Source organism: Hyla sarda, chromosome 2 (assembly GCF_029499605.1).
Source record: "Hyla sarda isolate aHylSar1 chromosome 2, aHylSar1.hap1, whole genome shotgun sequence".
Lineage (NCBI taxonomy): Eukaryota > Metazoa > Chordata > Amphibia > Anura > Hylidae > Hyla > Hyla sarda.
This window is the reverse complement of record NC_079190.1, coordinates 490983501-491010140: the sequence shown is the minus strand read 5'-3', so window position 1 is coordinate 491010140 and position 26640 is coordinate 490983501. Positions and strand designations below refer to the sequence as shown.

The following is a 26640-nucleotide window of genomic DNA, read 5'->3' as shown; positions in this document are numbered from 1 at the left end:
GTCTTTTTCCTGGCGGAGCTCTTGATGTCTCTCAGAAAAACGCATGTCAATGCGGGTGGCCAAATGGATAAGTTCTTGCAGGTTGGCAGGAATCTCTCGTGCGGCCAGCACATCCTTGATGCGACTGGATAGGCCTTTTTTAAAGGTCACGCAGAGAGCCTCGTTATTCCATGATAATTCGGAAGCAAGAGTACGAAATTGGATGGCGTACTCGCCCACTGAAGAATTACCCTGGGCCAGGTTCAGCAGGGCAGTCTCGGCAGAAGAAGCTCGGGCAGGCTCCTCGAAGACACTACGGACCTCAGCGAAGAAGGACTGGACTGTGGCTGTGGCAGGATCATTGCGGTCCCAGAGCGGTGTGGCCCAAGACAAGGCCTTTCCAGAAAGAAGGCTCACTACGAACGCCACCTTAGACCGTTCTGTAGGAAACAAGTCCGACAACATCTCCATATGCAGGGAACATTGAGACAAAAATCCACGGCAGAGTCTAGAGTCCCCATCAAATTTGTCCGGCAGGGACAAGCGGAGGCTAGGAGCGGCCACTCGCTGCGGAGGAGGTGCAGGAGCTGGCGGAGGAGATGGTTGCTGCTGTAGCTGAGGCAGAAGTTGCGACTGAAGTTGCTGCACCATGGTGGACACTTCCGACAGCTGGTGAGTTAGATGGGCGATCTGTCGGGATTGCTGGGCGACCACCGTGGTGAGGTCAGAGATAGCTGGCAGGGGAACCTCAGCGGGATCCATGGCCGGATCTACTGTCACGATTCGGCTGGCAGGAGGTGGATCCTCTGTGCCAGAGAGGGATTGGCGTGGACCGTGCTAGTGGACCGGTTCTAAGCTGCTACTGGTTTTCACCAGAGCCCGCCGCAAAGCGGGATGGTCTTGCAGCGGCGGTAGCAACCAGGTCGTATCCACTAGCAACGGCTCAACCTCTCTGACTGCTGAAGATAGGCGCGGTACAAGGGAGTAGACAGGAGCAAGGTCGGGGCAGGCAGCAAGGATCGTAGTCAATATGGCAATAGCAGGAGGTCAAGTACACAGTGTTACGCCTAGCGCTCCGGGTCCCCGCTCCTCCCCGGAGCGCTCACGGCGTCTTTCTCCCTGCAGCTCCCCGGTCAGTCCCGCTGACCGGGAGCGCTGCACTGTCATGGCCGTTGGGGATGCGATTCGCACAGCGGGACGCGCCCGCTCGCGAATCGCATCCCAGGTCACTTACCCGTTCCCGTCCCCTGCTGTCATGTGCTGGCGCGCGCGGCTCCGCTCTCTAGGGCGCGCGTGCGCCAGCTCCCTGAGACTTAAAGGGCCAGTGCACCAATGATTGGTGCCTGGCCCAATTAGCTTAATTGGCTTCCACCTGGTCCCTGACTATATCTGACCTCCTCCCATGCACTCCCTTGCCGGATCTTGTTGCCCTTGTGCCTAGTGAAAGCGTTTTGTGTGTCTAAAGCCTGTGTACCAGAACTTCTGCTATCCACCCTGACTACGAACCTTGCCGCCTGCCCCCGACCTTCTGCTACATCCGACCTTGCTTCTGTCTACTCCCTTGTACCTCGCCTATCATCAGCAGTCAGAGAGGTGAGCCGTTGCTAGTGGATACGACCTGGTCACTACCGCCGCAGCAAGACCATCCCGCTTTGCGGCGGGCTCTGGTGAAAACCAGTAGTGACTTAGAACCGGTCCACTAGCGCGGTCCTCGCCAATCCCTCTCTGGCACAGAGGATCCACTACCTGCCAGCCGGCATCGTGACAGTAGATCCGGCCATGGATCCCGCTGAGGTCCCTCTGCCTTATATCTCTGATATCACCACGGTGGTCGCCCAGCAATCCCGACAGATCGCCCATCTAACCCACCAGCTGTCGGAAATGTCCACCATTGTGCACCAACTTCAGTCGCAACTTCAGCAGCAATCATCTCCTCCGCCAGCTCCTGCACCCCTTCCGCAGCGAGTGGCCACTCCTAGCCTCCGCCTGTCCTTGCCGGACAAATTTAATGGGGACTCTAAGTTTTGCCGTGGCTTCCTTTCGCAATGTTCCCTGCACATGGAGATGATGTCGGACCAGTTTCCTACTGAAAGGTCTAAGGTGGCTTTCGTAGTCAGCCTTCTGTCTGGAAAAGCCCTGTCATGGGCCACACCACTCTGGGACCGCAATGACCCCGTCACTGCCTCTGTACACTCCTTCTTCTCGGAAATTCGAAGTGTCTTTGAGGAACCTGCCCGAGCCTCTTCTGCTGAAACTGCCCTGCTGAACCTGGTCCAGGGTAATTCTTCCGTTGGCGAGTACGCCATACAATTCCGTACTCTTGCTTCTGAACTATCCTGGAATAATGAGGCCCTCTGCGCGACCTTTAAAAAAGGCCTATCCAGCAACATTAAAGATGTTCTGGCCGCACGAGAAACTCCTGCTAACCTGCATGAACTCATTCATCTAGCCACTCGCATTGACATGCGTTTTTCTGAGAGACATCAAGAGCTCCGCCAGGAAAAAGACTTAGATCTCTGGACACCTCTCCCACAGTCTCCACTGCAATCTGCGCCTAGGCCTCCCGCCGAGGAAGCCATGCAAGTGGATCGGTCTCGCCTGACCCTGGAAGAGAGGAATCGCCGTAAGGAAGAGAATCTTTGTCTGTACTGTGCCAGTACCGAACATTTTTTGGTGGATTGCCCTATCCGTCCTCCACGTCCGGGAAACGCACGCTCGCACCCAGCTCTCGTGGGTGTGGCGTCTCTTGATGCTAAGTCGGCTTCTCCACGTCTCACGGTGCCTGTACGGATTTCTACTTCAGCCAGCTCTTCCCTCTCAGCCGTGGCCTGCCTGGACTCTGGTGCTTCTGGGAATTTTATTCGGGAGTCCTTGGTGAATAAATTCCGCATTCCGGTGACCCGTCTTGTCAAGCCACTCCACATTTCCGCGGTCAACGGAGCCAGGTTGGATTGCACCGTGCGTTACCGCACGGAGCCCCTCCTAATGTGCATCGGATCTCATCACGAGAAAATTGAATTTTTGGTCCTTCCCAATTGCACTTCCGAAATTCTCCTTGGACTACCCTGGCTTCTACACCATTCCCCAACCCTGGACTGGTCCACTGGGGAGATCAAGAGTTGGGGTCCCTCTTGTTCCAAGGACTGCCTTAAACCGGTTCCCAGTACTCCCTGCCGTGACCCTGTGGTTCCTCCTGTATCCGGTCCCTCTAAGGTCGTTAGGGACTCTGCCTGCCACAGAAAATGCCTCTCCCCCCCTCCCAGTCCCTTCAGGCAAGCCTCTGTGTCCCCTCATGGCTCCCGTCCTTGTGTCTCCCTGCCCCGTGCCAAGCTTCACCCTCTGCCCTCCCTCCCCATTCCTACTCCTGCTGTACTGCCTGCCATTGAGGAAACCATCCATTCCTTCCCGGTGTCCTCATCCCAGGGGAGGCAGTCACCGGACAAAAAAAAGGGGAGACCTAAGGGGGGGGGGTACTGTTACGCCTAGCGCTCCGGGTCCCCGCTCCTCCCCGGAGCGCTCACGGCGTCTTTCTCCCTGCAGCTCCCCGGTCAGTCCCGCTGACCGGGAGCGCTGCACTGTCATGGCCGTTGGGGATGCGATTCGCACAGCGGGACGCGCCCGCTCGCGAATCGCATCCCAGGTCACTTACCCGTTCCCGTCCCCTGCTGTCATGTGCTGGCGCGCGCGGCTCCGCTCTCTAGGGCGCGCGCGCGCCAGCTCCCTGAGACTTAAAGGGCCAGTGCACCAATGATTGGTGCCTGGCCCAATTAGCTTAATTGGCTTCCACCTGGTCCCTGACTATATCTGACCTCCTCCCATGCACTCCCTTGCCGGATCTTGTTGCCCTTGTGCCTAGTGAAAGCGTTTTGTGTGTCTAAAGCCTGTGTACCAGAACTTCTGCTATCCACCCTGATTACGAACCTTGCCGCCTGCCCCCGACCTTCTGCTACGTCCGACCTTGCTTCTGTCTACTCCCTTGTACCTCGCCTATCATCAGCAGTCAGAGAGGTGAGCCGTTGCTAGTGGATACGACCTGGTCACTACCGCCGCAGCAAGACCATCCCGCTTTGCGGCGGGCTCTGGTGAAAACCAGTAGTGACTTAGAACCGGTCCACTAGCGCGGTCCTCGCCAATCCCTCTCTGGCACAGAGGATCCACTACCTGCCAGCCGGCATCGTGACACACAGTATGGACAAACACAGTAAACGCTTTCTCTAGGCACTAAGGCAACAAGATCCGGCAGGGGAGTGCAGGGGCAGTGATCAGATATAGTCTGGGAGCAGGTGGGAGCCAATTAAGCTAATTGGGCCAGGCACCAGTCATTGGTGCACTGGCCCTTTAAGTCTCAGAGAGCTGGCGCGCGCGCGCCCTAGAGAGCGGAGCCGCGCGCGCCAGCACATGACAGCAGGGGACCGGGACGGGTAAGTGACCTGGGATGCGATTCGCGAGCGGGCGCGTCCCGCTGTGCGAATCGCATCCCCGATGGCCATGACAGTGCAGCGCTCCCGGTCAGCGGGACTGACCGGGGCGCTGCGGGGAGAGAGACGCCGTGAGCGCTCCGGGGAGGAGCGGGGACCCGGAGCGCTAGGCGTAACACCTGCCTTGTTCCCTACTGCTGGGACCCCAATCACCTCTCCCACCCACATCCTCTGCATACGAACCAGATCCTGGGCGGAGAGATGGGTTTCCTGCAGCAAGGCCACTTCCGGCCACAGTCGTTTTAGATGTCGGAGAATTTGGGTTCGCTTATTAGGCGAGCGTAAGCCCTTGACATTCCACGAGATCAGTCTCATCTTGAAGGCGCCCCAAGGAAAGAGACCTAGAGAAAGATAGAGAGAAAAAGAGGAGAGAGAGAGGAGAAAAAAAAAAGGGTAGGCGGGTAGGAAGGGTATCGGGGGGAACAAATAGGACGAGGCACTCACTCAAATTCCACTCGTGCTACTCACTGGCACTAGGCAAGCCAATTAGGGCAAGTAGGTGAATCCCACCAAGAGGAGGAGGGGATGCACCTAGGTACCGAAGACACGTGTACTATGGCAACACAATTTATGCCTAACACTGTGTTTGGAACTTCCTTTTTTCTACCCTTACTAGAGAACCCCCAACCCCCGGCCATAGGAAACTGCAATCGAGCGGAACATCAGCTAACATGTAGAAGGCAACCAAGTTTAAACCCAGCCAGGAACTACCCCTTGTCACGATTCGGCTTACAGGTTGTGGATCCACTGTGTCAGCGAGGGATTGGCGTGGACCGTGCTGGTGGACCGGTTCTAAGAGACTACTGGTGTTCACCAGAGCCCGCCGCAAAGCGGGATGGTCTTACTGCGGCAGTAGCAACCAGGTCGTATCCACTAGCAACGGCTCAACCTCGCTGACTGCTGAGAAGGCGTGGGACAGAAGGACTAGGCAGAGGCAAGGTCAGACGTAGCAGAAGGTCGGGGCAGGCGGCAAGGTTCTTAGTCAATGTGGATAGCAGGAGATCAGGTAACACAGGCTTGGACAACACTAAATGCTTTCACTGGCACAAGGCAACAAGATCCGGCAAGGGAGTGCAGGGGAAGTGAGGTGATATAGCCAGGGAGCAGGTGGAAGCTAATTAAGCTAATTGGGCCAGGCACCAATCATTGGTGCACTGGCCCTTTAAGTCTCAGAGAGCTGGCGCGCGCGCGCCCTAGAGAGCTGAGCCGCGCGCGCCAGCACATGACATCCGGGGACCGGGACGGGTAAGTCACTTGGGATGCGATTCGCGAGCGGACGCGTCCCGCTATGCGAATCGCATCCCCGCCGGCAATGTCAGTGCAGCGCTCCCGGTCAGCGGGTCTGACCAGGGCGCTGCAGGGAGAGAGACGCCGTGATCGCTCCGGGGAGGAGCAGGGACCCGGAGCGCTCGGCGTAACACCCCTCTTGACTCTTAACTCCACATTGTCTTTGTCCACCCCATTTATAACAGATGGCCCTAAACACACATCAGGAACCCAAGGTAATACTTTGTGCAGCTAATGAGGGACAAAAAGTTAGACCAAATCAATAAGTCACTCCGCTCTCCGGGCACCCCCTGAGCGGGGAGATCGTATGGTGGAAACCGCTGACGCATCCCTTTGGGAATGGAAGTTCCGTCCCTCTTGGGTTCCTCGGGCCGGACTATGGAGTGCAGCCTCCGCAGCTGCCGGACTGTGAAAAACTGTGGAAGTCCCATCATCATGATAGATCCTGAGAGTGGCCGGGTATTGAAGTTGAAACTTCAGCTTTCGCTGGAACAGTTCCGTGCACACTTTACTAAATTTGCGCCTGCGCTTCGCTACAGGCGCCGAAAAGTCTTCAAAAAGAAGCACCTGACATCCTCTAAGCAGCAGTGGAGAGTTGCGTTTTCTGAACGCGTGTAATAGAGCCTGACGGTCGTTGTAATCCAGGAGTTTAAAGATAACCTGGCACGGTCTGTTACGTATATTCGCCGGCGAGGAGGGCTGAAGCTGTTCTTACGGTCCACGTTCTGGACCCAATCGGTGGGCTCTTTCAACTCTGCAGTAATAGTCCAGGCCCAAAGCCTCCGAAAGTTCCACCTCACATAACCTTTGTAGATCCATAGGCTTAATCCACTCTGAAAGCCCCACTAGTTTCAAATTGTTACGCCTGGAGCAATTCTCCAGGTCGTCTAGCTTAGCCCATAAAACGGCATTTTCCTTTTGCAGTTCAGTGATATCATCGGAGTGAGAAAGAAAGTTCTGGCGCAGAGACTGAACATCAGTTTGAATGGTCACCACTGTAGCGGTAGTAGCCGCCAAGTCATTGCGCAATTGTTGGAAAGAAGCCTGCAGCGACGTTTCCAGGGAACTCTGAATGCTGGGCATAATCCTGGCTGTGACTTCAGCTGCCAGTTGTTTAAAGTCCAAAACTGATGGTGAGACCAATGGTGGGAAAGCTGGGGCAATAGAGGGGTGAGGTAGCAAGCCTGCTCCAAGGGATTCATCAGAGTCCAAGTCCTGTGGGAAGCTGGAAGTGTGATCTCCCCTACACCACTGGACTGCAGTATGGCAGGGGTTAAGTCCCAAGGAGGTGAGTCCTCTCCCTGCTCCCCAGCACCTCTAATGGGGGAGACTGCTGGCAATGCCGGGGGAGAATCATTTACAGTGACCTGGCTTTGATCAGGTGGAGCAGATGGCTGTGCAGCGTGGCTATCTACCCCCCGCCCGTCAGAAATACCGTAGTTCAGCTGACAGTCCACGCTGCGATCCTGCAGCTGCACTGTCGCAGCGCACTTGGAGTGGGAGCCGGAGATAGCCACCGGGAGAACATTGCTGGAAGAAGCAGGCAGCTTGGCAGGAGGAGCCGGTCCACGCGCAGAGGATTCGCTTCCCTCCCGTCTCTCAGAATCGCAACAGCGCAGCATGACGGCCGCACCGCGGTCCTTGGGGAGCAGATCCGTCGCCATTTTGGGAGCGGAGGCCCTCTGGCGGGAGAGGAGCGGGGCCAATTCCTTCTGGGTGCTGCGGAGAAGATAACGCTCCAGCCAGACCTCGGAGCGTGCGGGGAGGCGAGGTGAGTTCCCTGGGGTGTCGCAGGGCCACACTGCCGTTATATTGTGCAGGTCGGGGTCGAGGTATGCGGGGAGCTCTTTCAGCCGTGTCTAGCCAGGGCAGCGCCGGAACCGGAAGTCTCCCAGTACAACTTTTTACATCAGGGCTCTGTGGTTTCCACCTACGCCCCTGCTGGTACTTGTAGTGCATTTCTGGTTCCTGACCTTTACGCTTTTATTTAACTGCTTGGATACTATGTGTAATACTTCTCCAGTTCCTAACTGTAATTGACCCTTCCCTTGACTACACTGTCTCTGTTTTTGCTTCCCAGCGGTCAGACCCCCCGCAATCTGAAACTTATCCCCTATCCTTAGGGGCCCTGTCCTGCCCTGGAAACACCCAGTAATGCCCCTAAAACACCTACGTATGGATTCCCACAGTTCTGGTTTGTAGGATTGTTCAGTGAGTATCAGGATCATTTGCAAGTATGGTACAACAATAATGACTGGTGATTGAGAATGACTTGTAATTGTCTAGGATACTACTGTAGTTTATTTGCGTAAATTATGCCATAGTGTCCAGTGTGACATTCTCTGACACCAGAGTCAAATGCTGTTTACGTAGCGCAGTGCTCAGCGAGTGCCATACTTAGAATGCTATAGAATGCCCACATAGTGTCATGCTCATCACACTGAGTATCTGGCTACTATTTTATCTACATAGAAAGAATACTTGGAATGGGATGGACAGCATTAGCAAGTTAAAAAAGGGTAATCAACTATGTCTACAATACATTTCTGTGGGCTGGAGGGTCACTTTAACCTCTATTCTGTATTAACCACTAGGCCATCAGACATATTTTGTACTAGTCCCTGGACCACCAAAGATATTCTGTATTAGCCTCTAAACCACAATAGATATTCTGTATTAGCCTCTAGACTACCAGACAAATTCTGTATTAGCCTCTAGACCACCAGAGATATTCTGTATTAGCCCCTAGACCAGTGATGGTGCACCTTTTTAAGCCGGAGCGCCAAAACCGTAATGCACGTCAACTTTTATTCCCTCAAAGTGCCAGCACAGCAATTAAATCAGAATACAGAGGTTTAAGTTTAGAAAAAAACAACTCATACAGTTTCCATAACAAATTAACATCTTTTGTTTTAAAAGAAGTAACAGATTAACCCCCAGATTAACCCCCCCCCCCAGTAGGCAGGTAGTATCCCCAGATTAGAGCAAACAGAGAACAAAATCACACCTGCACTCACCGCAAGGGTACCGCAATTCTGGCCTCACTCAAACGGTGCCTTCAATCCACGATCGGGCTTATCAGAAGTGGAGCGCTCAGAGAAGGCGACTGCCGGCGGTTTCACGCAATTACTATGCGCTTCATCAGCAAGATGTCTGGCTCTCATGTTTCTTTTATGCAGGAAAGGAGCTAAGATTAGGAGCACTCTCTTAATTGGGCACTCTCATTAAAACTAATTTTTGCTATTGCACTCCTTATGGTAAAAAAAATGAAGTTTTCTTTGTTTTATTTGTGTTAAAAAAAGCTGCCACTAGGTGTCTCCCTACTTGTCCAGAGTACATTTTCCCACATCTTTTGCACAGACTTGGGGGGAGGGAGGTACAGCCTTAGCCAACCATAGCTCATCTCACACTGAGCTGCTCTGGGCTGTGTGTAGCAAAGTGAGGGAGGAAGTTCTCCCCTGTATGGCTTCAGGTGATGTCACGCCTACTGGGTTACGCCCCTTCCGAGTCTGTGAATCTGACTGAGACTCAGCAGAAAATACAGAGCAATATCAAGGTAGAAAACTAAACAATAAAAATAAAGGCAGGGGGTGGTTTATCATGATGGGGCAGTGAACTGGGAGGATTATAAAATTTAACAAGATCATGAGAGGTACTCTTTAAAGGGAGTGCTCGTAATCTCAGCTTGTTAAGCTTCTTTCACACTGCTGTTGTGACACGGCAGTGTGATGTCTGTCGGGAAATCCGGGGAGAATAGTGGGAGAAAAAATACATCATGTGACATCTTTTTCTCCCGCTACTCCAGTCAAAAATCAACGGCGCCCGACAGACCCCATAATAGTAAATGGGAGCCACCGGGATCCATTGTTGCCCATTGTGCCCTGTCCGGATGAATGCCCGTTAAAGGCACACAAAAAAGTGCCTGACAGACGATCTCTGATGGGGCACAACTGCAGTGTCCTGTCCACAGAAGCATCAATCAATCAGATTCTAAACTCTCCACTATGGCCGAGACCAAACAGCTGTCCAAGGATGTCAGGGACCAGATTGTAGACCTACACGTGGCTGGAATGGGCTACAAGACCATCGCTAAGCAGCTTGGTGAGAAGTTTATTATTTTAATACCTGTCAATCTCCCTTCGTCAGGGGCTCCATGTAGGCTCTCAACTCATGGGGTACCAATGATCATGTGAATGGTGAGGAATCAGCCCAGAACTACACGGGAGGATCTAGTCAGGGCAGCTGGGACCATAGTCACCAGGAAAACAATTGGTAACACACTACGCTGTGAAGAACTGAAATCCTGCAGCGCCTGCAAGGTCCCCCTGTTCAAGGAAGCTTAAATACATGCCCATCTGAAGTCTACCAATGAACCAATTAATCATTCAGATGTTCATTGACAAACTTCAGATAGGCCTGTACATGTGTTTTCTTGAACAAGGGGACCTTGCAGGCGCTGCAGGATTTCAGTCCTTCACGCACAGTGTGTTACCAATTGTTTTCTTAGTAAATATGGTCCCAGCTGCCTTGAGATCATTGACAAGATCCTCCCGTGTAGTTCTGGGCTGATTCCTCACTGTTCTCATGAGCATTAAAACCCAACAAGGTGAGATCTTGTATCGAACCCCAGACTGAGGGAGATTGACAGATATTTTGTGTTTCTTCCATTTGTGAATAACGGCCCCAACTTCTCCCCAAGCTGCTTGTCGATAGTCTTGTAGCCCATTCCAGTCTTTTGTTGGTCTACAATCAGGTCCCTGACATTCTTGGACAGCTCTTTGGTTTTGTCCATGGTGGAGAGTTTGGAATCTGATTGAGTTACGCCATTTACCGTGTGGGATCATAAACATTAGATTTTATTGGTTCGTACATTTCTGCACACTGCGATGACAAGTATGTTGAGGATTTTTTGTTTGTTTTCTTTTACTTTTTTTATGGAAAATTTTTATTAGGGACTTTTATATTCAGTCATTAGATTGCTATGTACTGTTAAGTACTATGTTATAATAGAGTACTGGTCAGTACTATCGGCAATCTTCTTGTACAGCTTGCACAAAAAGATCAGCACATCTGTGTGCCAGAGGAAGGTAAGAAACCACTGGCTGCCATTTACACTTATCAGACCCCCACAACAGCACTGCGGGGGTCTGATGAGCCTGCCATTTTAAATATAGATGGCAATCATTATGGCATATAAAGGGTTAATGGCAGATGTCCACCAAGCGCAGCTCCTGTGCTTACTTCATAGCTGTGCTCTAAATATTCGGCACTGTACACAAAGTACCTGTGCACTGTACATTTACAGTGAATGTCCTTGTGTTGGTATAGCCCAAAACACGAACTCAGCCCCTTTTGTGGTCTGGTCTGAAGGATTGTCTTGCCAAAATCAGGACTGTTGGCAAGTACCCGGGGGTCAGCCATATTGGTTGTGACTTTGCTTTCTGACACTCATACCTCCCAACCCTCCCAGATCTTGCGGGGCAGTCCCGAATTCTGGTCACTGTCCCCAGAGGTTTGCCACATATCCCAATATTACGCTGTGTTCACATTCAGTAATACATAGATAGATGCCTGCAGTCCCACAGTTTGTTCAACTGTTCTCAGTGATGTCTCCGCTGATCTCTAGTGAATGGATAGGCTGTATTATCAGTGATGTCACCGCTGATCTCTAGTGAATGGATAGGCTGTATTCTCAGTGATGTCACCGCTGATCTCTAGTGAATGGATAGGCTGTATTCTCAGTGATGTCACCGCTGATCTCTAGTGAATGGATAGAATGTATTCTCAGTGATGTCACTGCTGATCTCTAGTAATGGATAGGCTGTAATCTTAGTGATGTTACCGCTGATCTCTAGTGAATGGATGGGCTGTATTCTCAGTGATGTCACCGCTGATCTCTAGTGAATGGATTGGTTGTATTCTCAGTGATGTCACCGCTGATCTCTAGTGAATGGATAGGCTGTATTCTCAGTGATATCACCGCTGATCTCTAGTGAATGAATAGGTTGTATTCTCAGTGATGTCACCGCTGATCTCTAGTGAATGGATAGGTTGTATTCTCAGTGATGTCACCGCTGATCTCTAGTAATGGATAGGCTGTATTCTCAGTGATGTCTCCGCTGATCTCTAGTGAAGGGATAGGCTGTATTCTCAGTGATGTCACCGCTGATCTCTGGTGAATGGATAGACTGTATTCTCAGTGATGTCACTGATCTCTAGTGAATGGATAGGCTGTATTCTCAGTGATGTCACTGCTGATCTCTAGTGAGTGGATAGGCTGTATTCTCAGTGATGTCACTGCTGATCTCTAGTGAGTGGATAGGCTGTATTCTCAGTGATATCACCGCTGATCTCTAGTGAATGGATAGGCTGTATTCTCAGTGATGCCACCGCTGATCTCTAGTAATGGATAGGATGTATTCTCAGTGATGTCACCGCTGATCTCTAGTGAATGGATAGGCTGTATTCTCAGTGATATCACCGCTGATCTCTAGTGAATGGATAGGCTGTATTCTCAGTGATTTCACCGCTGATCTCTAGTGAATGGATAGGCTGTATTCTCAGTGATGTCACCGCTGATCTCTAGTGATGGATAGGCTGTATTCTCAGTGATGTCCCCGCTGATCTCTAGTGATGGATAGGCTGTATTCTCAGTGATGTCTCCGCTGATCTCTAGTGAATGGATAGGCTGTATTCTCAGTGATGTCACCGCTGATCTCTAGTAATGGATAGGCTGTATTCTCAGTGATGTCCCCGCTGATCTCTAGTGATGGATAGGCTGTATTCTCAGTGATGTCTCCGCTGATCTCTAGTGAATGGATAGGCTGTATTCTCAGTGATGTCACCGCTGATCTCTAGTGATGGATAGGCTGTATTCTCAGTGATGTCTCCGCTGATCTCTAGTGAATGGATAGGCTGTATTCTCAGTGATGTCACCGCTGATCTCTAGTAATGGATAGGCTGTATTCTCAGTGATGTCCCCGCTGATCTCTAGTGATGGATAGGCTGTATTCTCAGTGATGTCTCCGCTGATCTCTAGTGAATGGATAGGCTGTATTCTCAGTGATGTCACCGCTGATCTCTAGTGAATAGATAGACTGTATTCTCAGTGATGTCACTGATCTCTAGTGAATGGATAGGCTGTATTCTCAGTGATGTCACTGCTGATCTCTAGTGAGTGGATAGGCTGTATTCTCAGTGATATCACCGCTGATCTCTAGTGAATGGATAGGCTGTATTCTCAGTGATGTCACCGCTGATCTCTAGTGAATGGATAGGTTGTATTCTCAGTGATGTCACCGCTGATCTCTAGTGATGGATAGGCTGTATTTTCAGTGATGTCACCGCTGATCTCTAGTAATGGATAGGCTGTATTCTCAGTGATGTCCCCGCTGATCTCTAGTGATGGATAGGCTGTATTCTCAGTGATGTCTCCGCTGATCTCTAGTGAATGGATAGGCTGTATTCTCAATTATGTCACCGCTGATCTCTGGTGAATGGATAGGCTGTATTCTCAGTGATGTCACTGATCTCTAGTGAATGGATAGGCTGTATTCTCAGTGATGTCACTGCTGATCTCTAGTGAGTGGATAGACTGTATTCTCAGTGATGTCACTGCTGATCTCTAGTGAGTGGATAGGCTGTATTCTCAGTGATGTCACTGCTGATCTCTAGTGAGTGGATAGGCTGTATTCTCAGTGATGTCACTGCTGATCTCTAGTGAGTGAATAGGCTGTACAGTGAACCCCCCGGCCTACGATCGCGCCAACATACGATAATTTCAACATGTGATGGCCTTTGAGAGGCCATCACATGTTGAAGGCAGCATCAACATACAATGCTTTTTTATGTTGGGGCCATCGCATAAATGGCTATCTGGCAGCGCAGACCGCTTCAGCTGCTGCCGGATAGCCGTTAAAGGTGGTCCGGTGGGTGTCACTCACCTATACCGGCGCTCCGGACCGTCCTCTTCGGGATCCCCTGCATCGCCGGCGCTCTCCATCGTCGTCATCACGTAATCGCGCACGCCGTCCCGTCATCCAATAGGAGCGGTGTGCGCAGCGACGTGATGACGGCGATGAGGAGACGCAGCAGAGACGGTCCGGGGACGTGGCGACAGCGATGGAGGGCGACATCCAGGGCAGTGGTGAGTGGCAGGGACAGGTGAGTGCTGTATAACCTCCTATACCAGTGGTCTTCAACCTGCGGACCTCCAGATGTTGCAAAACTACAACATCCAGCATGCCCGGACAGCCGTTGGCTGTCCGGGCATGCTCGGAGTTGTAGTTTTGCAACATCTGGAGGTCCGCAGGTTGGAGACCACTGTATTATACTTTACATTGCATGGATCCCTCAGCATACGATGGTTTAAAATAATGATCGTTCATTTGGAACGAATTACCATCGTATGTTGAGGGACCGCTGATCTCTAGTGATGGATAGGCTGTATTCTCAGTGATGTCACCGCTGATCTCTAGTGAATGGATGGGCTGTATTCTCAGTGATGTCACCGCTGATCTCTAGTGAATAGATAGGCTGTATTCTCAGTGATGTCACCGCTGATCTCTAGTGAATAGATAGGCTGTATTCTCAGTGATGTCACCGCTGATCTCTAGTGAATGGATAGGCTGTATTCTCAGTGATGTCACCGCTGATCTCTAGTGAATGGATGGGCTGTATTCTCAGTGATGTCACCGCTGATCTCTAGTGAATGGATAGGCTGTATTCTCAATGATGTCACCGCTGATCTCTAGTGAATGGATGGGCTGTATTCTCAGTGATGTCACCGCTGATCTCTAGTGAATGGATGAGCTGTATTCTCAGTGATGTCACCGCTGATCTCTAGTGAGTGGATAGGCTGTATTCTCAGTGATGTCACCGCTGATCTCTAGTGAATGGATGGGCTGTATTCTCAGTGATGTCACCGCTGATCTCTAGTGAGTGGATAGGCTGTATTCTCAGTGATGTCACCGCTGATCTCTAGTGAATGGATGGGCTGTATTCTCAGTGATGTCACCGCTGATCTCTGGATAGGCTGTATTCTCAGTGATGTCACTGCGGATCACAAGTGAATGGATAGGCTGTATTCTCAGTGATGTCACCGCTGATCTCTAGTGAATGGATAGGCTGTATTCTCAGTGATGTCACTGCTGATCTCTAGTGAATGAATAAGCTGTATTCTCAGTGATGTCACCACTGATCTCTAGTAAATGAATAAGCTGTATTCTCAGTGATGTCACCACTGATCTCTAGTGAATGGATAGGCTGTATTCTTAGTGATGTTACTGCTGATCTCTGGATAGGCTGTATTCTCAGTGATGTCACCGCTGATCTCTAGTGAATGGATAGGCTGTATTCTCAGTAATGTCACCGCTGATCTCTAGTGAATGGATAGGCTGTATTCTTAGTGATGTCACCACTGATCTCTGGATAGGCTGTATTCTCAGTGATGTCACTGCGGATCCCAAGTGAATGGATAGGCTGTATTCTCAGTAATGTCACCGCTGATCTCTAGTGAATGGATAGACTGTATTCTCAGTGATGTCACCACTGATCTCTAGTGAATGAATAGGCTGTATTCTCAGTGATGTCACCATTGATCTCTAGTGAATGGATAGGCTGTATTCTTAGTGATGTCACCGCTGATCTCTGGATAGGCTGTATTCTCAGTGATGTCACCGCTGATCTCTAGTGAATGGATAGGCTGTATTCTCAGTGATGTCACCGCTGATCTCTAGTGAATGGATAGGCTGTATTCTCAGTAATGTCACCGCTGATCTCTAGTGAATGGATAGGCTGTATTCTTAGTGATGTCACCACTGATCTCTGGATAGACCGTAGTCTCAGTGATGTCGCCGCTGATCTCTAGTGAATGGATAGGCTGTATTCTTAGTGATGTCACCGCTGATCTCTGAATAGGCTGTATTCTCAGTGATGTCACCGCTGATCTCTAGTGAATGGATAGGCTGTATTCTCAGTAATGTCACCGCTGATCTCTAGTGAATGGATAGGCTGTATTCTTAGTGATGTCACCACTGATCTCTGGATAGGCTGTATTCTCAGTGATGTCACCACTGATCTCTAGTGAATGGATAGGCTGTATTCTTAGTGATGTCACCGCTGATCCCAAGTGAATGGATGGGCTGTATTCTCAGTGATGTCACCGCTGATCTCTAGTGAATGGATAGGCTGTATTCTTAGTGATGTCACCGCTGATCTCTAGTGAATGGATAGGCTGTATTCTTAGTGATGTCACCGCTGATCCCAAGTGAATGGATGGGCTGTATTCTCAGTGATGTCACCGCTGATCTCTAGTGAATGGATAGGCTGTATTCTTAGTGATGTCACCGCTGATCTCTAGTGAATGGATAGGCTGTATTCTCAGTGATATCACCGCTGATCTCTATTGAATGGATAGGCTGTATTCTCAGTGATGTCACCGCTGATCTCTAGTGAATGGATAGGCTGTATTCTCAGTGATGTCACCGCTGATCTCTAGTGAATGGATAGGCTGTATTCTCAGTAATGTCACCGCTGATCTCTAGTGAATGGATAGGCTGTATTCTCAGTAATGTCACTGCTGATCTCTAGTGAATGGATAGGCTGTATTCTCAGTGATATCACCGCTGATCTCTAGTGAATGGATAGGCTGTATTCTCAGTGATATCACCGCTGATCTCTAGTGAATGGATAGGCTGTATTCTCAGTGATGTCACCGCTGATCTCTAGTGAATGGATAGGCTGTATTCTTAGTGATGTCACCGCTGATCTCATATAAATGACCGTTGGGCGGAGTTATAGGCATCTCCTAATGTAAATAATTTGTCGCAGCGGTCGTCCCTCCCACCGTTTTCTCACAGTTCTGTGGGTTTCCCACATTGTACACCATTTATAGGTGACAGAAGAGGACAACTCAAGGACTTTTAATATGCCTATGTGATATATTTTCTTAAAGATTGGATAAATCTCTATAATTTGCTCATCCTCTTCCTCTGGAGAAATAATTCTGGTTTTTTTTTTCTCCTCTGCTCTCCAGAACATGTAGTGAAGCAGTCTTAATGGGCAGATCCAGCAGTTACTGGGCAGGAAGTGCCGCAGACACTTCCTACCAGCGAGCAACTAGTTAATCTGTCCAAAGCGCGCTGTACAACAAGGCGGGAAGAGATTGGCCGGCCACGCCCACCTCCGCCGAACGCAGCCAATCAGCATCGCCGCTCAGATGTCGGCGACCAATAGGAGCCGCCGGCTGGGTAGTTGACAGGTAAAGTCGACACCTGAGGCTACAGCGCAGCCTCCCCTGTTGCCTCACACGCAGTGGCGCTCTTGTTTACTTCAACGTTAGGTCTGGGGAATAATAAACCTGCGTCACGTCGCCGCTTACTACGTCAATCAGCTGCCCGCGTATTATTTACTATGGATGAGGTAGAGGGGGGGATATGTAGCGACCACGCGTTAGCAACAATCGCCCGTTGTGAGGCGATTCCGGATGGGCAGTGTGTGGTAAATCATGAGTCAGCAGAGTACACGGTTTTTCTCCCGCGCATTTCTAATTTAACTACGCCACCAGCGTGACGTCACCGCCGATCTGTTGGCATGACAACCCTGGGGAGAGGTGGGACGAACGGCAGGATGTTGATATAAAGTTCGTTGTTTAAAAAAAAAAAAAAAAAAGCAGCGAGCGCTGAGGGTCAGGTGACAGGAGGCGGTCATGTGTTCAGCTAGTCATGTGACTTTCTTCTTCCTCAGGAAAAGCAGTAGAGAAGGATTGAACATGGGGACAGTGCTGGACATCAAGATCAAGAGGGCCAATAAAGTCTACAGGGAGGGGGTAAGAGTCACAGTGCACACTCTATTGCGCCCCCGTGTGGCTGGAAGTGGGGAAAGCCCTGTTCGGAGATGGAGCTGTCAATCTTTTGTGTCCTGTGCATCCTTGGAGTCTTCATTATTGCGATGTCATTTGTTGCTGGGTGTAGTGTGCCCACCATGTGGCAAGTAGGGTTGTCATCTGACGGGTATTTTATCAGCACAGCCGGTATTTTGGCCACCCAGCCGGTATTTTTATGTTAAAAATACCGGCAATGCAATGGACTGTATTTATCCAAGCAATCCTTTAACTCCCAGATTGTTGCACCATATACTATACCAGTGTTTCCCAACCAGAGCACCTCCAGCTGTTGCAAAACTACAACTCCCAGCATGCACGGACAGCCAACGGCTGTCCGTGCATGCTGGGAGTTGTAGTTTTGCAACAGCTGAAGGCACCCCTGGTTGGGAAACACTGATCTATACTATATACTACTATATAGTCCAACATGCTGGGAGTTGTAGTTTTGCAACAGCTGTAGGCACCCCTGGTTTGAAACACTGACCTATACTATATAGTCCAACCTACTGGGAGTTGTAGTTTTCCCTTGGGGCAGCTGCTGATCCACAGGCTGTATCAGGGCATGCTGGGAGTTGTAGTTTTGCAACAGCTGGAGGCACCCCTGGTTGTGAAACGCTGACCTATACTATACTACTATATAGTCCAACATGCTGGGAGTTGTAGTTTTGCAACAGCTGGAGCCACCCCTGGTTTGAAACACTGACCTATACTATATAGTCCAACCTACTGGGAGTTGTAGTTTTCCCTTGGGGCAGCTGCTGAGCCACAGGCTGTATCAGGGCATGCTGGGAGTTGTAGTTTTGCAACACCTGGAGGCACCCTGGTTGGGGAAACACTGCAATAGACTATAGGCCGCTTTTTATGATAAATACGACGGAACATTCTGCGGGGAAGATATTTATGAAGTGATCCTCTCTTTTCTTTTCTTGCCATAGAGTGATTGCTGCTAATGTATTATGTAACCTGTCCTTGTTCCCTCCAGGAGGTGTTGTCCGGCGTTGTTGTCGTCGTGAGCAAAGACACAGCTCAGCACCAGGGCATCTTCCTTACCATGGAGGGATCTGTCAGTCTGCAGCTTAGTGCCAAAAGTGTGGGCGTGTTTGAGGCGTTCTATAATTCAGTGAAGGTGAGAAGAAGACATAATCCAATCTGTCAGCAGATTACATTGCTGAAGTCCATGCTCAGACCATTAGTGATTTCCTGCATGAAGACATCTACAGAACAATAAAACCTCTCGGGCACTGCTCAGAAATTTCTTTTACGAGAAAGCTCACACAACATGTACCACACTGCCATTATATATATATATATATATATATATATATATTTATTTTTTTTAAATCAACTAGTTAAATTAGTAAATTACTTGCATAAAATTTTTTTACCCTTCCAGTACTTATCAGCTGCTGTATGCTCCAGAGGAAGTTCTTTATTTTTTTTTTATTTATTTTTGTTTTGTCCACAGTGCTCCCTGCTGACACCTGATGCCCGTATCAGAAACTGTCCAGAGCAGGAGAAAATCCTCATAGCAAACATATGCTGCTCTGAACAGTTCCTGACATGGACAGAGGTGTCAGCAGAGAGCACTGTGGACAAGACAAAAAAGAAATTCAAAAATACAGCTGCTAATATGTACTGGAAGGATTAAGAATTTTAAAAAGTAATTTACAAATCTGTTTAGCTTTCTGGCACCAGTTCATAAAAAAAAAAAAAAAAAAAAAAAAAAAAAAAGTTTTCCACTGTAGTACCCCTTTAATCTGAATGGACTAGATTTCTAGTAATAGTAGTCTTTGAGTAGTTCACAAAGTAGTTTCATTGTACTGTGTAGGCTTGTCATTTTGGAGATCATTGGTGTCTTAAAGGGGTATTCCAGGCAAAAACATCTTATCCCCTATCGAAAGGATACGGGATATCTGATCATGGGGGGCCCGCCGCTGGGACCCCCAGCGATCTCCCTGCAGCAGCCCACATTCTATGCGTAGCTGCGTCTGCAGTTTCAGAAGCCGCCGGATTTCCGAGATGGGGACGTGACGTCACGCCACACCACCTCCATTCATGTCTATGGGAGGGGGCGTTGTTTTTGCCCGGAATACCCCTTTAGGTAGAAGTTCACCAATCTTTCCACATGGATGTGTGATGTGACAGATGATTATTCTGACTAAACCTTTCTTGATTTTCTGGAATTTTTTGTCAAGAAATAAAAAGCAAACACCACACACTGTAAATGCAGACCCTAACAATAAATCAATCATTGTAATGAAAAAATTCTATAATTTTATTAGTAAAGCCATCACAAACAAAACAGACATTTAAAAACTATTTAAAAGGATCTCATATGGGGGACACCACAAACAAATCTGGAGGGTGCAAGACACTCTCCCTCCTGGAGCACAGAAAAAACACCAATAAATCAATCAAATTCCAGAGTACAGAACAATTATATAATCTTCACTGCTCTCTAAATAATGGGGAATATAATATATAATTCCTAGCACCCTCTAGCCTTATAGCAGTAAAAGTAAATAAAGCACACAATATGCAAAGTGACTAGTGCATAGCATATAAGATATAGCTAACACAAGTTCCATCCTAGAACATGGCAGATATCAATCCATGATCTTAAACCTGCAAACTGTGGCATGTAAAATGAGTCCGTGCTCCAAAGGGGTATTTTTTACACTCTGTTGCACCCCTGCTGATTGATAATTCAGGCTGAGCCCCCCACCTGTTGTATTCATAGACCTAGTGTCCTCAGGATAGGTCATGAGTAACTGGTTAGTAGGGCCCTAAAACCCTGAATCCCCACTAACCAGCTGCTTGCTAGAGCGGCTGCTCTGAATGTTGTGTAGTGGTCATGCTGCAGCTCCAAAGTAAACAGAATGAAAGCTGAGCTGCAGTAAGGGTACCTTCACACTGCCGTCGGACTCCGCTATTCGAAGCTCAGTCAGCAACCCAACCCAGTCAGTATGACGGGCGTTTAGTAGAGAAAAAAATAGTGCATACACAGACCCTGGACGGGATGGATGTGAAAGTAACCTAACCCAGCAGAGCCACTACACAACCTTCAGAACTGCCTGCTCCCGACTTTATTCTTTGGTTATGCTGGTGCTTTGACTCTGGGAAACGGCTGATCAGTGGAGTGCCAGATCTCACACCACCTACTGGTCAGATTTTGGCATCAATAAAAATGTCTCATAACCCCCCCCATCAAGTTTTCTGACTGGCGAGTTATATGGGGAGAGACAAGCCCTAGTTGAGGAAATCACAGGGTTCCCAGCAGTTGGAAACCACAGTATCTGCTCTCTGTTGATCTATTGAAGCTAGGGAATCCAGTGTATGAAATTTTACAATAATGTCATTGCAGTAAGTGAACGGCCTCTTAAAGGGGTATTCCAGAATTTTTATTTTTTATTTGACTATGCTACAGGGGCTGTGCAGTTAGTGTAGTTCATAATATAGTGTCTGTACCTGTGTGTGACGGTTTTCTCACAATTCTTCTGTGATTTTCACACCAATATTTATTTTTACCAGCAAACAAAATGAGCCTGTCTGCTTCAATGGGTGGAGCGATCGCTTGGTGGGAGAAAGATCAATCTGCAACTAATGCAACAGCTGTAGGCACCCTGATTGAAAACCACAGGTCTTTTGAATGGATTCAGCTCATTTATGTTTCAATGGGTGGGGTGGCTGATGTGTAGGAGGGAGGAAAATGGAATTATGGGATTTGTAGGCAAAGGAAGAAAACTCAAACAGGAAATAAGAGTTCACAAAAAAGCTATCCACAATATTATGGTAATCTCACAACATAGCCATTTAGCCCCAAGACAAGCGCAGATCCTTCCTAAGCATGTCCATTACTGTCTGCCGGGTACGTACTAAAATCATCTTTTCTCAATCGGCTCCATTGGGGGACACAGACCATGGGTGTATGCTGCTGTCTCTAGAAGGTATGACACTATTGCAACAAGAGAAGTCGGCTCCTCCCAGCAGGATATACCCGTCTCCTAAGGTAATCAGTTTAAGCTTAGTGTCTGAAGGAGGTGGACATGGTCTGGATTTCTCCAGACCAGGTCTTATGTTTTATTATTTTCCTAGTTAGGGATGTGTTAGTTTTTTATTCCTTTTTCTTTCCTGTTTTCAGGTGGGGACTCAGGAGCTGCGGCTCACTGTTTCCCCATTGCGAGTAAGGGGGCACAGACATTGTGTATATGCGCTGTTCACCCCCCCTCTCGCCAACGGTCAGCGCCTGGGGTTGTACCTCATGGGTCCGGGTCACCCTATCTCCTTGCTCGCCTCGCTCGCACGTGGTAGCCCGGCATGATGCAGGTGATAAAGCTGGCTGAAGACTTCATGGGAAGACTTCACGAGGTAAGTTCTTCTGACTGAGGTGAGTATATTTCCCTTCCTCCTTAGGTGCAGATTTGCAACAGCTGGAGACCCTCAGTTTTTGGCCCAATTTTCTCATGGGTCTAATGGGGCTGGCCTGGACAGGGGGTCCTTTATTACTGAGGGAATCAGTGGCAGTTTGGATGGGGCACAACTCTCTACACTTTATTCATATATACTGTGTGTGTTTACTTGTAAGCAGCTGACATTCGCGGCGTTCTCTATGTGGGCGCTCTGAGCGCCGGTCCGCTCAGTTCCCCGCGAGCGCACATGATAGATGATAGCGCGGTGCTGCATCGGCGATCCCGGTGGTCCCCAGCAGCGGGACCCCGGCGATCTGACATCTTATCCCCTATCCTTTGGAAAGGGGATAAGATGTCAGATTGCCGGGGTCCCGCTCCTGGGGACCCCCGGGATCGCCGCTGCGGCACCGCGCGCTCATTACTGCACAGAGCGAGCGAGCGAGTAATGACAGCCGATACAGGGGCCGGAGCATCGTTGCATCGCGGCTCCGCCCCTCATGATGTCACGGCCCGCCCCCTCAATACAAGTCTATGGGAAGGGGCGTGGGGGTCGTCACGCCCCCTGCCATAGACTTGCATTAAGGGGGCGGGCCGTGATGTCACAAGGGGCGGAGCCATGATGTTACGCTGCTCCATCCCCTGTATAGCCCATCATTACGCACAGAGCGAACTCTCTCTGTGTAGTAATGAAAGCGCAGTGGCGATCCCGTGGGTCCCCAGCAGCAGGACCCCGGCGATCTGACATCTTATCCCCTATCCTTTGGATAGGGGATAAGATGTCTAAGGGCGGAGTACCCCTTTAAACTTGACTATGGGATTCTGCTAGGGAAATCATGTTCTATAATAAATGCCCCTTCCTGGATCCTCCCACTGCCCTATCTTCAGCAGCAGATCAGCACACAAACTGTTCAATACAGTAGACTGTTGGCTTCCCAGCCAGTAGTCCTGTGGTAATGACATGTATGTTGCCTTTCTTTCCTTCAAGGAATGTATAAAATACATTCACATATTAATACAGAGGAGTCGGGGAGTCGGAGTTGGAAGCACAGAAAACTCCGGAGTCGGAACATTTATCTTCCGACTCCACAGCCCTGGCGCGAACTGTACTCCATTCAGCGCTGTGCGCGCGATTGGTGGCAGGGGCCAATCAGCGGTGCCCCCTGCTCCTAACATGCCCCTCACTTGCTATTGGCTGGCATTTCTCCTCTTTGACAGCCGGCAGACCACCAGTGGTTCGAGTCCCGGGGTGGGACAGAGTGTTACAGTTTTGTGGTTTAATTTTTTAAATAGGCCCATTGTGGTCTATGGGGATCTCAAAGGCATGTTAAACAGTAAGATAAGCGGACTGTATCAGCAGTGAATTGGAACAGTCTTGGGTGAGAGAGGCCCAGAACGGCCTCTCTCTAAACAGTTAACTGGAGTGTTAACCACTCCTTTACTCTGTCAATACTGCAACTTTAAACTGTCTGGTTCTGCCTGCTCCACTGCTCTCCCAGACCCCCCCTGCTAGACCCGGTGGGTTCGGCCGCCCCTCCAGCCTGGGTTCCCTCCCTCTCCCAGTCTATATCCGACTTGGCTCAGGTCTCCCGTTATGTGGTGACTGCCTTGGAGAGGCCCTCCCTACACCGGCCCTCCGGAGGGTCCCACTCTCCCCCTATTCTGATGCTCTTGCAGCATCATAGGGGTGTGTCATCTGACTCATCCCCCGAGTCTTCTGGCAGGCACGGGCGCTCCCCTCGCAGGCATCGCCCCGTTACTCCGACCTGTAGCAAGCGTCGCTCCTCTAGAGAATGCTCCCAGTGTCGCCGCTCTGGCTCTCCAGACCCGCGTACCAGGTCAGTCTCCCTCTCTCTTCCAGAGCCGCCTTATACGTTCCCATTCACCTGGAGAACTGGTGGAAGATGTTTCTGTTTCGGCCTCCGACTCAGAGGGGCGCACGGATGTGCCTAATGTGGTGTACTCATTGGTGCGACCATAAGAGACACCTTCCAGCTAAAGGACCCAGGAACATCGGACATGGTCCAAAAGTTTCTTTTCATCGTGCCAGACTTCTTCCAGGGCTGCCTCACCTCGTTCCTATTCACCTGGAGAACTTGTGGATGAGGTTTCTGATTTGGCCTTCGACTCAGAGGACCGCACGGATGTTCCTGATGTGGTGTACTCAGTGGTTGCGGCCATAAGAGACACCTTTCATCTAAAGAACCCAGGAACTTCGGACGTGGCTCCAGAAGTCTCCTTCTCTGTGCCCGACCGGTACTCAAGACTTTCAGCTCACACTGAACTTTACTCCCTGCGGGTATCCGCCTGAAGTCGCCCTGACAAGAAGTTTCAGGAAACGAAGAAGGTTCAAGTGCGGTATTCCTTCGCCAAGGACCTCATTGCTCTGTGGACCTCCTCTCCAACTGTGGATCCGCCGGTCTCCCGCCTCTCAAAAAAAAAAAAAAAAAAAAAAAAAAAGGCGCCCCTACTCGGCCGTTGGCTAATGCGGCTGCCTTCAAGAATACAGCGGACATGAAGGTAGATATTTTGGCAATCTCTACCCTTGAGGCAGCAGGTTTTTTCCTGCTTTTGCTTCTGCCTGGGTGTCAAAGGCCCTTTTTAGTATGGTCTTCCAACTCCGCCAGGGTAGTCTTCAAGATCCCTCCGGAGGATTTATTTAATCTAGCTCTCCGATGCTCTGCAGCCGGAGATTTTTTTTTTCTGTGTTCCGCTTCCATGTGCAGCCACTGTGCTGCCTTTACCACAAGCTACCTGGTCCCTTCATGTGGCTTTAAGCCTGGAATGCGGACGCCATCTTCAGGAAGTGAGGCGACGGGCGGAAAAAGAGTTCTTTATTACCTCTGGTAAGACTCACAGAACCGCTTCCCGACGTAAGTTCTCCTTCCGGTTCTGCGGACCTTTGGTACCAACAAAGGGTCCAGCCGGGCGCCTTCATGGGAAGAGAGCTCCTTTTTCCGATCCCATTCCTCCCGGAGGTCGGCTATCCGTTCCAGCCGTTTGGCGGCACCATCAGGCCTCGTAGGCCTTCCTCGGCCTGAAGGGTCGCCCCCACCGCCGACCTCTCTCGGGTGGTTGGTCACCTCTCACCCTCCGGGATGCCTGGACATGCAACTACAGGGGAACGTTTTCGAGGTTTATTCCAACCTCTCTGTGGTCTCGAAGAACGTTTCTGTTCGCCCAGTCTTTCTCGAGTATCTCAGCCAGCATCTTGCGTTTCCATCCTGAATGGAGTCTCTCCGTTCGGTGCTGGCGTCCATGGTTCAAGGGGAGTTTCGTTCCTCGGTGGACATCAAGGATGCCTGCCTCCACTTCTCATTTTTTCCCGGTCATCAGCGGTTCCTCCGCTCTGCAGTTCCGGACGGTCATCTTCTATTGTGGCTATCCATTTCGGTCTGGCCACTTCTCTGGGACCTTTACCAAAGTCCTGGCGTCTGTGATAGCCTATTTTACGGACAATAGTTGTTTCCGTGATAACTTATTTGGATTACCTCCTGATCTGAGCTCCAGCCAGGACCCAGATCCTGGAGAGTCTTAGTCTCAACCTCCAGAGCTTGTTTCACTTCGGTTGGATGGTCATTTGGGACAAGCCCAACCGCTCTCCTGGGGCTCCAGTTCGATGCGGCCTCTGCCCGCTTTCGACTCCGCCGACTCTTTTGAAGAGTCTGATGCCTTCGGCTCCCTGCTCCAGTTTCCATTCGCTTTTGCATTGATGTCCTGGGTCGATTGGCGGCAGCCGTGGAGGCTGTGCCATTTGCCCAGTTTCATCACCGACCTCTTCAACTGGTGATTTTCTTCCGGTGTGACAGGTCTCCATTGTCTCTCAGCCGCAAGATCGTCCTCTCTCGTCAGGCTTGTTGGTCCCTTATATGGGGGTTTCGTTTTCCCCCTCATTTTTTTCGGGGGTGTTCCTTCCTGTCCATACCTGCCAGTCTGTCAGACTGGGGAGGTGTTTTCAGGGACCGCCCGGTCTGGGGTCTTGGCCCCCTGTGAAACTTTTTCCCCTTCAACATTTTGGGGCCTAGGGCAATTCTTTCTTCGCTTGCTTCTTGGGAATTTCCCTCCTGGGCGGAACTCAGGTTTCCAGCCATCTCGGTTATCTTCAGCCTGGCCGTCCCTGGGATGTGACCTTCTCGGCCGGTCCTCAGTCGTCCAAGGCACTGGACCCTACATCCAGGGGTGTTTGCTGTGATCTGCAACCCCTGGGGTGCTCCAGGCGTGCACCTCTGCTGGTCCTGCCACAACCGAAGCGTTCCTCTCTCTTGGTCGAGCCTTGCCCTACCTTGTCTATTTGGTGGTCGGGCTTTGCCCTCCCTTATTTGTTTTCTCCTTTCTTCTCTTTTCGGGGTCTTGAGGAAACTCTCAGTGGGACGTTTCCGCCATTCTAGTGGCCCAGCCTGGGGCCGGCGGGCGTGGTACGTCGTCATGGTCAGGCTCCTGAACGACTTAACGTTGCGTCTTCCCTATCGTCCAGACCTCCTATCTAAGGTCTCCTGTGCCACCCCTATTACCGTCCCTGCTTTGACGGCGTGGCGGTCGAGACCGCGGTTTTGAGAGCCACGGTTTCTCTTCCCAAGTCATTCACACCATGCTCAAGACTCATAAG

General features: G+C 50.1%; 1 protein-coding gene across 10 annotated transcripts in view; it reads left to right on the top strand.

Moving 5' to 3' along the window:
* The first annotated feature begins 7011 nt into the window (after positions 1-7011).
* VPS26C (VPS26 endosomal protein sorting factor C) overlaps positions 7012-26640 on the top strand; it is a 58313-nt gene continuing 38684 nt past the window's right edge. Inside the window, exons 1-3 of one of the 10 annotated variants that reach the window (XM_056559629.1) lie at positions 16980-17004; positions 17490-17571; positions 18611-18754. In XM_056559629.1, coding sequence (XP_056415604.1) covers positions 17515-17571; positions 18611-18754 — 201 coding nt within the window. In that variant the 5' untranslated portion in view covers positions 16980-17004; positions 17490-17514. The other 9 variants (XM_056559623.1, XM_056559625.1, XM_056559627.1 and 6 more) reach the window with 9 other exon arrangements.